Source organism: Homarus americanus, unplaced genomic scaffold (assembly GCF_018991925.1).
Source record: "Homarus americanus isolate GMGI-L3 unplaced genomic scaffold, GMGI_Hamer_2.0 scaffold32583, whole genome shotgun sequence".
Lineage (NCBI taxonomy): Eukaryota > Metazoa > Arthropoda > Malacostraca > Decapoda > Nephropidae > Homarus > Homarus americanus.
The window spans coordinates 25,124,111-25,136,187 of NW_024713129.1; the positions used below are offsets into that span (position 1 = coordinate 25,124,111).

The 12,077-nt window shown below is 44.1% G+C and overlaps 1 protein-coding gene across 1 annotated transcript in view; it reads right to left on the reverse strand.

Moving 5' to 3' along the window:
- Positions 1-12,077, reverse strand: part of LOC121869635 — a 416,339-nt gene that overhangs the window by 115,904 nt on the left and 288,358 nt on the right. Inside the window, exons 42-45 of the mRNA XM_042371146.1 lie at positions 6,036-6,248; positions 5,635-5,869; positions 5,137-5,468; positions 4,492-4,653 (exon numbers count right to left, since the gene is read on the reverse strand). Of these exons, the coding sequence (XP_042227080.1) occupies positions 4,492-4,653; positions 5,137-5,468; positions 5,635-5,869; positions 6,036-6,248 (942 nt within the window). The remainder of the gene's footprint in view (positions 1-4,491; positions 4,654-5,136; positions 5,469-5,634; positions 5,870-6,035; positions 6,249-12,077) is intronic.

The following is a 12,077-nucleotide window of genomic DNA, read 5'->3' on the forward strand; positions in this document are numbered from 1 at the left end:
TCTTGGGTATATATTTATCGATCAAATGGGTCATTTTACTAGTTATGATATTCAGCGTAGTGTCTGCGTTCTTGTACCTTAATAAGTCAGGCCAGTTGATACCCCTCATCTCTTCCCTCATCCCATTGTAATTTCCCTTGTAATATTTGCACCTTGGCCTGGCCTTATCTTGAACTAGGTAACAGTTAAATCTGAATGACAACACTGTATGGTGACTGGTGCCAACTGGGGCAAGGTGTTCCAGTTTGGCCACCATACCCTCCTCGTTTGTTATGATGAGGTCAAGTGGCTTGGGTGTTTGCTCCCCTCTGTAATGTGTCGGGTCTCTCACATGTTGGAACAGAAAATTATCTCTCAGAGTTTCTACAAAAAGAGTAGCAGGATTATTCAAGTCATTCGGGGTTGACTCGTTTCTCCAGTCGATGTCGCCATAGTTAAAGTCCCCCATGATAAGGAGGTGGCTGGGGTTGAGCATCGCCGCATTGTTTATTAAGGTTCTTAAGTTCCTTTGATTTAGTGGGCCACAGTTCGGGGATCTGTAGATACACCCGACGATAAGTAAGTCCCCTCCCTTTAATTTAATTTTACACCACTTGGACTCTTCAAAGACATCCTCTCCCTGTACCCTCGCCTGGCTGGCTCTAAGGTCTTGCCTAGCGTAGATAACCACACCCCTCCTGCAGGATTCTTGAGTTAGGTTCGTAAATGAGTCATATCCAGCAATACTGAACTCACATTCCTCTGGGTCGATTCTCCTGTTCTTGTACAACAGTTCTACAACTCCTACTCATACTCAATTCCGAGTGACAGCAAAGTCGTAGTAGTGTGTGTTGGGTTATTAATTAATGAATAATAACTGGCCTAAGGTTAAAAATACTTTGAAAACATTTGAGGTGAATGTAGGGTAGATGATTAGTGGGTCTCATATTTTTTACCTGACCTGTTGTTATGTCACCCATTTTTTTTATAAGCTCTTCTTTCGTTTGCAGTGGAGGTGGTGTGTGGATTAGTGGATCACATGTTATTGACCCAACCTGATGTTATGTAAGGTCACTCATTGTAAATAAGCCTCCCTCAGTCTCAGTCCTTGTAAATTCAGTTGCATCTGAAGATGTCTTGAATAAAGACGAAAGCTAAGGCGCTCCAGTGTTTCCCGTTTCCTGTGTGATTTTACGTGTTATTGGTAACAGTTTCCAAAATACTCCTGCTCAAATGGGGGTGAATCTTATATGGTGTTTTTTTATATAATTATATATAATTTTTATACATTTAGTACATTTGCCATAGGCTGAAGTAGGTTTTACTGTATTATGTGTCTGAGGTGTGTGTCTGTAGGTGTGAGCGTATTCACGGATTTAATCTCAATTTAGAGAACTAGTTCACTAAATTGAGAGAAAAATAATGAAAAAATTCCCTTCTGCTAAATCGAGAGTTTGTTACTGTATATCGGATTCCGTTAAATCGAGAGTATACTGTATGTTGTCCTTGGCTTGTGCCTTCCTACCTTACCTGGGTCTGCCACCTCTAGCTCTCCCTCCATCAATATCTCCCCCACCCTCTTGTAACCTGTCGTGTAAACAGGCTTTGAGCTCATGGGTATGGCAGTAAGAGGCGTTTGACTTCCGTGAGGGAAAACCCCTGATATGACAACATAAGAGAGGAGAGGGCATGGCTTACTCTCCACTGTTAACACTGAACTAGGCTGTTATACTTGATCACTTCCACCTCTCGCCACTACTGTTCTTGAAAAAAAACAAAAAACACTCTTAGGTGGCAAAAAAAAAATCAGAATGAATTGTTGGATAGAATGTGACTTGTCCACCCTGCAATATGTTTATTAGAGTTGTGAATATCAAAGCAAGGCGGTGAGGTGGTAATGGCAATGGCATTTGGCCACTGCTGCAGACCCAGCCCAGGATGGATACTAAAAATGTCGATTGATGAGTTGTTGGAAAATTATCTGTTTGTGCGTGGCTGGCTACAACGTATCAGAAATTGCAAGGGAGTTTGGGATCACTGTGAGATGTTGGCTCACCCGCTGGGAGGAGTCTGGCAACTTGGGAAACCTGCCACTTGAGCGGTCAGTCACGTCTCTGTTATGCACTGTTGGCAAGTACTGGGCAGGCACTGGCTTCTGAATGTATCTGAACCTGCTCCAGTGTTGGTCAAGTCTGGTCTTGAAACAGCTCACACTTGGTGCCGTCACAACACTTTTTGGCAGAGTGTTCCAAGAGTTCACAACTCTCACTCCAAAAAAATTTGCCCTCACAGTTTTCTGGACATGTGGCTTCTTCAACCTTGAGCTGTGACCCTTTGTGGGGCGGGCATCCGCCAGCTCCAGGTATGGACACTCAACTGAATAGTGCCTTTTGAGATGTTTATACACCTTAATTAGGTCACCCCTTGCTCATCTGTAGTATAAGCTAGGCAGTTGCATTTTAGGCCGGGTAGACCACGATTGACAGGTGAGGAGGGCATTGAACAGGCTAATGAGATTCTGTATGACCTGTGTTGGTAAATATTAAATATAAATATGATTTCCAACCTCTTATTCAATATTTCTCCCCATATCGTCATTATTTTGTATACTGTATCTAATTACCCTTGTTTTAAACCTGAATAATAACCTGAAAAGATTATAAATAAGGAAATGGGTGGCACATTATAATAATCATAACATAAAGGTTCTCATCTATTATTCATTCTTTCAGGCATATAAACCTAAGACAGTATAATGGAAAAAATTACATCCATCCTCCCCTTCCTTCTTTCATGAATTTCCCGGCTTTCTTCAATCCTCTCCCTCTCTGATGAGGAACTTGCATTACATACCACCCTCCCTCACACCTTACCCCAACAAACGGCCCTGCCCCATGTTGACCATTCCCCATCTCCACCCCATGTGACTTACCGTGCAGAAAGGACCCTGGGGTTAGGTGATAAGAGTGGATGGTTACTTTTGACCCTGACTGCATATTACAACAGTAAAGGATACATGAATACTATATACAAGCATGCCTTGTTAGTCCTCTTACATGTTTCTTCTTCTTACTTTTACGTCTTTCTTCCATTTACTCGATCATTCTAGAACCACCTTAGGGTGAGGCTGTGCATGATCCTGCCCCTCAACCATCATTAAAATTTTAATTTCTATTCCTAGTAGCACTACAGATACAGGCAGTCCCCAATTTACAAAGAAATGTCTTTTTAAATATTGTTACAAAATAATTTTTTTGTCAGAGGTGCTGATTTCTTTAAGAAAATTCTGACGTTGTAATTCTTTGTAATTTTTTATAGCATCAAAAGATACCTGTACTTAGGTGCTGACACAGTCATCTCAGTGCTTCCCATACCAAACCTAGTCAGTTAATAAAAACAAACTAAAACAACATGCAATACTGTACTGTATTAAGAGCGGCTAACTAAGCTAAAAATAAAATACATGCAGTATTTTAGTTATCACGGCTCACAGGATAGCTATGTGAATCAGTAGCAAGATACCGACTAAAAGATATGTTCACTGTCAGAATGCTGATGTGTTCGGTATCTCATAGTTTGATCTGATGTTAGTGGGAAGAATAAAATGTTAATTGGATAAGTGTAGCATTTCCTTGTTATATAAAACCTCATGAAAAATCAAATCCAGTGAAAGTAAGAGATCTCAAAATATATATATGGAGACGTATTTTTGGTGCGTCACTTCAAAAGTAAAACCATACGTCTTGGCGGGACCAGTGGTCTCACACTGCATCACAATTAATTATTGATTGATTGATTGTGGTAATTACATCCCTGGCAACGCAACAGCTTAGGTCATATGTTACCAAATTATAATACAGTAACGGCTTAAAAGACTAAAATCAAATTATGCAAGGTAAAACACATAATTAATAAATAACATAGAACTTTTGTATAAACCATTTTAACTCAAAGCTTGCGTAGAAGACCAGTTTCCTCCATGAAGGAGAGACCCCATGCAGCAAATAGAGACAAGGATCCCTGAAACCGGAGCACTCAACCAGAAGGTGTCAAACAGTCAATGGGACCAGGTAGTCATCACAATGGGGAGGGGGCGCCCTTTCCTTTAATAAACCATGAGTTAGTCGTGTGTGGCCTATATGAAGGCGGGCCAAAGCAGTCTCCTGGCAATGTGAGAGTCCCTGATATCCCTAAGCACCCAATGTAGGGTGGATGTCAGGAGTTTGTTTGCTCCTACAGCATCCCACCTGCATTGCCAACTCGAGTGGATGGCAGCTCTTATTACTGGCTTCATATCAAAGGCAGGTAGAGGGGAATGATGTGCCACAGGACGAGAAGCAGCTGCTTTCGCCACAGTATCAGCTTACTCATTCCCCTTCCCCTCCACATAGACTTGAAGTTTCTCATAAATTTTCAAGCATTACGATTCTTATAAGCATAACCCTTTCATAATTCTGGGACTTCTTTTATTTTGTAGCAATGGTAAAATTACCTGCCTTTATAATATCTTACTTGTTGCAGAACATCTGTGAGGGAGAAGACAGTAGGCCATGAGTGTGAGTCCCGGGATAACCACAGCAACAGCTGTGACGCCAATGACTCCTCCAGCTGCTCAGGTGGTGCAGGAAATAGGCTACTGCAGTTCTCACTGAGATGAGTCAGCACACGACCACTCTTGACCATGAGAGATGCACTACTTGATATTTCCATCAATGAATAGGAATAATAATCTTACATGGTATAATACAGACTAATGGCAAAGGGGATAGAGTAAAGAATAAAAGGAAATTGTCTCTGCTGATCTCTCTTTGTATGAGTTAAAGTTGCCATGGGAGAAATGTAATGATTGTGAATTAGTGACAGCCATCAGTGTTGATAGATTGAACACTCAGACGTTGGGAATAAACTGAACATAAGTCTCCTTGTCCTGACTCAGATAATTTCAAGGTTAAGTTTTGATAAGTGGTGATCAAGGTGCAAAATCGGATCTTGTGTTGTTGCCATAGCATGAAAATTGCACTGACTAATATCATATGTTTTTGCTTTTTTTAGAAAGTGTTTTTGTGGAATTAACCATTGTAATCCATCTTCTAAAAAATATACATTAATCTAAATAAATATTCATTATAATCAATTAAAACACATCACTTTCCTTACCTTCCAGTCACACTGTTTAGGTATCCAATCTGAAATAGAGTCCTCAGACTCAACTTTTTCCTCTATAATTTCTTCATCTTTTTCCTCCTTACTGGAATTTATGTGTTCTTGCTTCTTAGTGACTCCAGGTCTGTTTACATCTTTCCATAACATTTGTTCAACATTCATGGGGACTAAAAATGCCTTTATATAGTCTTCACTGTCACACTTCATATTCAGTTTGGCTAAAGCAAAGCAGACAGTAACAATCAGTCTATGTTGCAACTGAAGTCTCATGTTTATAAGTTCAAAAACTGAACTTGTAACAACTTCCGTTATTTCTTCTTCTTGTTCTGCAACATTAATATCCATTATAAAAAAAAAGACATACAATAGTAGATTAGTTGTTCTCTTTTTTACCAGCTGTAAGTCAAAATGAATTACATGCAGTAAACTATTAAAAATAAATCTGTGTATGAGAAAAAATGAAAAAGTCATGGAGATTTTTATTCACAATACCTTCACTTTTCCTTTCGTCACCATTAGGGGTCTCTTGAATCAAGTGTGTTAGCTTATGGGCAAGGTTGTCCTGTATGAGGCTGAGAGACAAGGCATAGCTAGGATTAAGTACAGCTAATGTGAAGGTCATTTGATGAAGGCAGGCAGCATATTGGGCCAGGTGCAAGTACCGATCTGCCACTAAAGAAGTCAAATCGTTCATATGACTTTCATGTTTATTAGCAGTATCTGTGGACTGTGGGAAGAAATTATCGAAGTCAATTGTCAATAAAGTTCTTTAAAGTTATATGTCCATATTTAGATAACTACATAAATTGTAGATCTGTACAGTAAACTTCAACACCATTTTGTCAAGTACTGTAAATCATTTCCTTTATGAGACAAAGTCATAAGATACATACATTTTTCAGATTATTTATGTGGTCCCTGAAGCCTGTTAGTTCTGTGGTAGATGTCAGGTTACTGGCATGGATGAAGGCATGTAGTAAATTTGCTTCTCTCTTTTCCTTTTCTGTGTATGCCATTGACAATGCCTGCATCACCTGCTGTACTTCTTCCTCAAATCTTGGATCATACCACTTCAGAAGTGTTTGTACCAGCTGGTGCACAATGCCCTATAACCAATAGAAACTGTGTAAATATCTATTCAGTGAGGCTAACAATGTGCAATATTGAAATATGGCAGTGACTAAGGGTGTTCCGGGTCATCTTATCCAAAGAGCAGTTGCCCCGGACCCACTGCCACTGGGGGCCCACTTCCAGCCACCAATTTACCAGAGTACCAAAATGAATTATTGGCAATAATAAATTTCCAGGGTTTATAAGTAAACTTACTTAGTATCACAGTATCTTTGATATAAAAAAAAAGATAAAATAATGGGTTTGTTTACATTGTGAATAAGGGAGTGGTCTTAATATATCAGCATCGTTAATGCAAGTTATCGTAGATGGGGACGTTGTAAATAGAGGTTTACCTGTATTGTACAACCACAGCCTGCATACACTGTATAACTACCTTGTCTATATGTGTCTTGACTTGAATAATTGCATTGCTTATATACTTGCCTAGCCAATTGTAAACCTATATGACAATTTTACTGAATAAATAATAATAATATTATTATTATTACTGTATAATTATGTAGCTCGATTCAGAAAACCCCACACCCTCTGGAATTTTCCAACCTGCAATATGGACAATACAGACCCCACCCAACCCGAACAGGCCTTTCCCCGATTTAGTCTGGATTAGAGGGAGTTTACTGCATGTCAACAAAATACTGGGAATTGAATACAGGTTGACAACCCTTTATCCAAAATTCTGAAAACCGAAAAGCTCTGAAAACCATAAGTTTTCTTGTGGAGCAATTTTTTTTTTTTTTTAACACGGATTAGCCCACCCAGGCATAGATCACTGACCCACATAGGGTAAAAATACACCAAAATAAAATAATATAATAATATTAATAATAATAATAATTAATAATAATAATTAATAATAATAACAATAATACTGTATTAATAAAATAAATAATAATAAAGAAATACAAAAATGAAAAAAGATAAAAAGTGAGAAACACGACCTAGACCTATGAATTATTATCATTATTATTATTATTATTATTATTATTATTATTATTATTATTATTATTATTATTATTATTATTATTATTATTATTATTATTATTATTATTATTATTATTATTATTATTATTATATTTTCGCCCCCCAGGCCCCAATGTGGGTCAGTGACTTGTGCCTGGGTGGGCTAAAAAAAAAAAAACATTCTGAAAACCGAAAAATTCCGAAATCCGAAATGCCTCTGGCCCCAAGGATTTCGGATAAGGGATTGTCAACCTGTACCACACAACAACTCATATGTGTTCTGACCTCACACGAGGAAAGGTCACGGCTGCTTAGTTCTGCTCCCAGGGATAATTATCAGATATGGCTAGTGCTACTGGTGAACGGGGTTACGCCCTTCTGTGGGCAGAGTTACAGAAATCCAAGGAAAAAACCCTGAAATTAGAGTTAGAAAACTTGAAATTAAAGGAAAAGATAGCAACGCTGAAGGAAGAAACGGGACAAGGAAAGCCGGTGAATGACGATAACTCTGGGGAATGGAAGGTTGTGAGGAGAGGGACGACCAAACTGGTGGTGAAGAAAAACACCAAGGATACGACAACAACGACAACAACAGCTAAGTGTACCAACTTGTTCAGTCCCTTGATAGACGAAATAGACGTTAGTACAGTCAGGGACAGGGCTGACAAGGAAGGTATAAAAACTTTAATTGTTGGTGACTAACAGGTAAGGTACCTGGACAGAGACTTTTGTGGTAAAATTAAAAATAGGATGAGGGTGTGTTTGCCAGGGGCTGGGGTGGGGGATCTAGTTCACAGGATGGACAATATCTTGTCTGGTAATGGGAACAAACCCATTATCTGCCTCAGTGCAGGAGGCATTGATATTGGCCGGTGTAGGAGTGAGGAGCTTCTTGATAAGTTCAAGACAGCTATAGATCATATTAGGGCTAAGGGAGGGATCCCTATCATATGTGGTGTCCTGCCTAGAAGGAGAGTCGGCAGTGAATGGTTGTCAAGGGCGGTTTGTGTCAACGACCGTCTTGACGGATATTGCAAGTCAATATCAGTCCCATTCATTGACAACTGGGACAACTTCTACGGCAGAAGGGACCTTTATGCTAGGGATGGGGTACACCTGTCTTGGGAGGGGGTTGTGGGATACTCAGGTGGTCCTTACACTCAGGGGTAAAGGAAACACACTGATGTCAAGTCCGTAAGTTCTATTTCTGGTACAAACACAAAAAGGAGTTAAGACAGGGGTAAACAGCATCCTGTCTTGGAATCTCTCTGGGTATCTCTGTCTGCGCATGCGCGTACAGCGGGCATGTGCCCAAAGCCTGGACTAACACTTGGTGACAAAAGGGAGTATGATTATAAAACATATAATACAGAGACCTGAATCAATAATGGTAAATAGTACAGAGTTACATATTACAGCCATATTCCTCTCATATATCTACACCTCCCTCCCCCTCACGCTCGTAGTGCAATCTCGAGCGGACTCTTTTTCCAGGAGCCTTTGAGAGTGACGTGGGAAAACTGGGGGGTCACTGAATGAGGACTTACTTTTCTCGTCCAAGCAAGGGTTCACAGGGATGTGGGGGAGGGGTTCACCACTAGGGGACGGTACTGAACGAAGGAAGCGGCGATTCCGCCACCATACCCGACCACTAGGGAGACGGACCTCGTAATCCCTGGTCTTGACGCAGCCCATTACAACCCCGACCTTGTCCCAGCGGTGAGACGTCGGGTCTTGAACCCGAACTGTTTGCCCGATACTCAACCTGGGAAGGGGTCGGGCATGCTGATCGTACTGTGCCTTTACCTGGTCAGCACTGGCGGTTGCACGACAATCGCAGTCCTCGGTCTTGGCCTGCCACTCCCTCGAGAAGGACTCAGGATGGGCAGGGACACATGACCGTAGTGGGTGGCCGTATAACATCTGTGCTGGGGAGCGACCTGTGAAGTTGGGGGTATTCCGCAATTCCAATAAACCCCGGTCAAACTTCTCACAGTCAATGTTGCCTGAGGGTGCCGTCTTGAGGATGAGATGCTTGACGGACTTTACGGCAGCCTCGGCATGTCCATTGGACTGGGGATAATGTGGCGAGGACACCACATGATGAACTCCCCATCGCTCCATGCAGTCCCGGAAGTCGTTGCTGGTGAACTGGGGCCCGCCGTCAGTCCTCAGGCGGAGAGGGACACCAACTTCCCGGAAGTAGCGACAGAACATACGTACTGTATGAGAGGCAGTAGTGTTGCCTCCGCAGGGAACGACAACAGGCCACCCTGAGAGCCGGTCGGCGATGACGAGAAAGGACTTTCCCGCCACAACGAAGAAATCCGCAGAGACGGACTCAAAGGGCCTCGTAGGGTTGTCGTTGTTCATGAGGGGTTCCTGCTGCTGACTAGGCTGCAGCACCTGGCATGGCTCGCAGACTTGAACGGAACTAGCGATGTCGGAGTCGATGCCTGGCCAAAAAACAGCTTGTCTCGCCCGGCGCTTCGTAGCTTCCACACCCCTGTGGCTGTCGTGCAGGTGGGCTAGGGTGCGGCGGCGGAGGGCGGCAGGAACCACAACTCTTGCTCCATACAAGACGAGGTCGCCATCAGCATAGAGGTCGTCCCGCATCTTCCAGTATGGGAGTAAAGAGCTGTGTAAGTCGTACCGGTTGGAGGGAAATCCCGAGGTCACGCAGTTCAGTAGACGGATGTACGAAGGGTCCGCTCTTGCCGCGGCTCGGAGTTCCTGAAGAGTCCTGTCGGCGTCCTGCGGTGGAGACTCTTCTGAGATGACGGCGTTCACGGTCACTACAGTCCTGAGGTGTGCAGTAGCATCAGCACATGCGATCTCGTCCTCTGGTGTGGGGTGGCTGACTGGGGCTCGTGACAAAGCATCAGGGATGCAGAGCAGCTTGCCAGCACGCCACACAGCTGTGAAGAGGTAGGGCGAGATCTTCTCCTTAAGGCGTTGGAGGCGGGGATTCTCGACCGCATCCAAGGAGTAGTGGTTCAGGATCGGGATGAGTGGCCGATGATCTGTCATGAGGTTGAAGTGTTGTAGGCCTATCAGATACAACCTACATTTGGACATGGCCCAGACGGCGGCTAACAGCTCCAGTTCGATGGTGGCGTAGCGAGTCTCGACGTCAGTGAGAAACCGAGAGCCACACTGAACCAGACGAAGGCGTCCATTGCCGTGGTCCTGTAGCAGAGCATATCCAATCCCGTAGAGGCGAGAGGCATCAGTCTAGAGGACAACTGGCAGGGCCGGGTAGAAGGAAGCGAGAACAGGTGGGCTAAGGAGAGCTGTCTTGACGCGACGGAATGCCTCATCATGGTCAGCTGTCCAGGTGAATGTTCTCTTGGGGCTCATCAGGGGGCGTAGAGGCTGTGCTGCAGCAGCGATGTCGGGGGTGAACTCAGCCAACTGGTTTACCAGGCCCATGAATGAGCGGAGGTCGGTCAGGTTGGCAGGAGTTGGGAAGTCCCGGATCGCGCTGACCTTTCCAGGATCAGCCGAGATGCCTTTGCCTGAGAGGGTGTACCCACAGAAGTTCACACTAGGTGCGGCGACCACAAACTTATCCTTGTTGAGGGTGATCCCGTACTTGCGGCGCCTGGTGAGCATCTGGTGAATACGCTCAAGATGCGTGGAGTAATCCTCGTCATATACGAGCACGTCGTCGATGACCTTGACACAGTTCGCCACACCCTGAAGGGCCATGTCACCACGGAGGAAGAAAGCATCGCCTGTAGCCGCGAAACTCATAGGTCCTCTGCAGTGCTGAAATCGGCCGTACGGTGTGATGAACGTCGTGAGGTGCTGATCTTCTTCAGCAAGTTCCATCTGCCAGTACCCACATAAGGCATCTGCTGTAGTAAAATACCTTGCCTTCGGGTCCACACTGCGTATAGCGGTGAAGGGTGTCGGTGAAGGGTGGGTCGGGCGGAAAACTTGGCTATTCAGCTTGGTGAGGTCGACGGTGATACGAACTCCAGTGATGTTCTTGGCGACTGCTACCAAGGGGTGACACCAATCCGAGGGGTCATCACCAGCAGGCTTAATGATCCCCTGGGCTACCATAGAGTCGAGTTCCTTCTTAACTTGGCTCTGAAAAGCGAAGGGTATCTGTCTCGGTGTGTGGATGGCGAAAGGTACTGCGTCATCCTTCAGGTGAATTCTCATGGGGGAGCCAGCCATTGGCTTGAGTGGAGCCGTCTTGAGGTCCTCCTTGGAAACCAGCACGTCCTTGAATTGCAGTAGGAAGAACTCCCTGGCTGCAGAAGGTGACGTATTGGGTGGGAGGGGCAGCTCCTTGCACCTGTTGACATGTTTTATTTCCAGAATTGGCTTAGGGAAGTCTGAAGATATTATGGCCAACTCTTGACAGTGGCCATAAGACAGTAGTGGCATCTGAACAGCTTTGTGGACCTGAATCCTGGCAGAACATGACTGCTTACCTAGGGTGAGGGTAGCCTGAAATGTACCCAGAGCAGGTGCCATTGTAGAACCGTCTGCGGTGAGCGTTGTAGAAGTTGACGGTGGTTGCAAGCTGCTCCTAGGGATCCGCAGAATGTCGAGGTGTCTTGTGCCGATGACTGTGACGTCCGCACCTGTGTCAGGAAGCATCTGGATATGGGAAGTAATGTCGCCGTATGACAGGTGAACACAGATGGGCTGAGGTGTCTTGCTGACAGGGGAAGAAGAGGATCCCACGCGACGACAGCGTTTGTTCTTCGCCGCCTGAGACTTGCAAGTAGTATCATTCTTCTTCTTTGACTGACAGCATTTGTCATAGTGTCCAATGCGGCTACAGGAGCGGCACTGAACGTTGTTGGCAGGGCACTTCA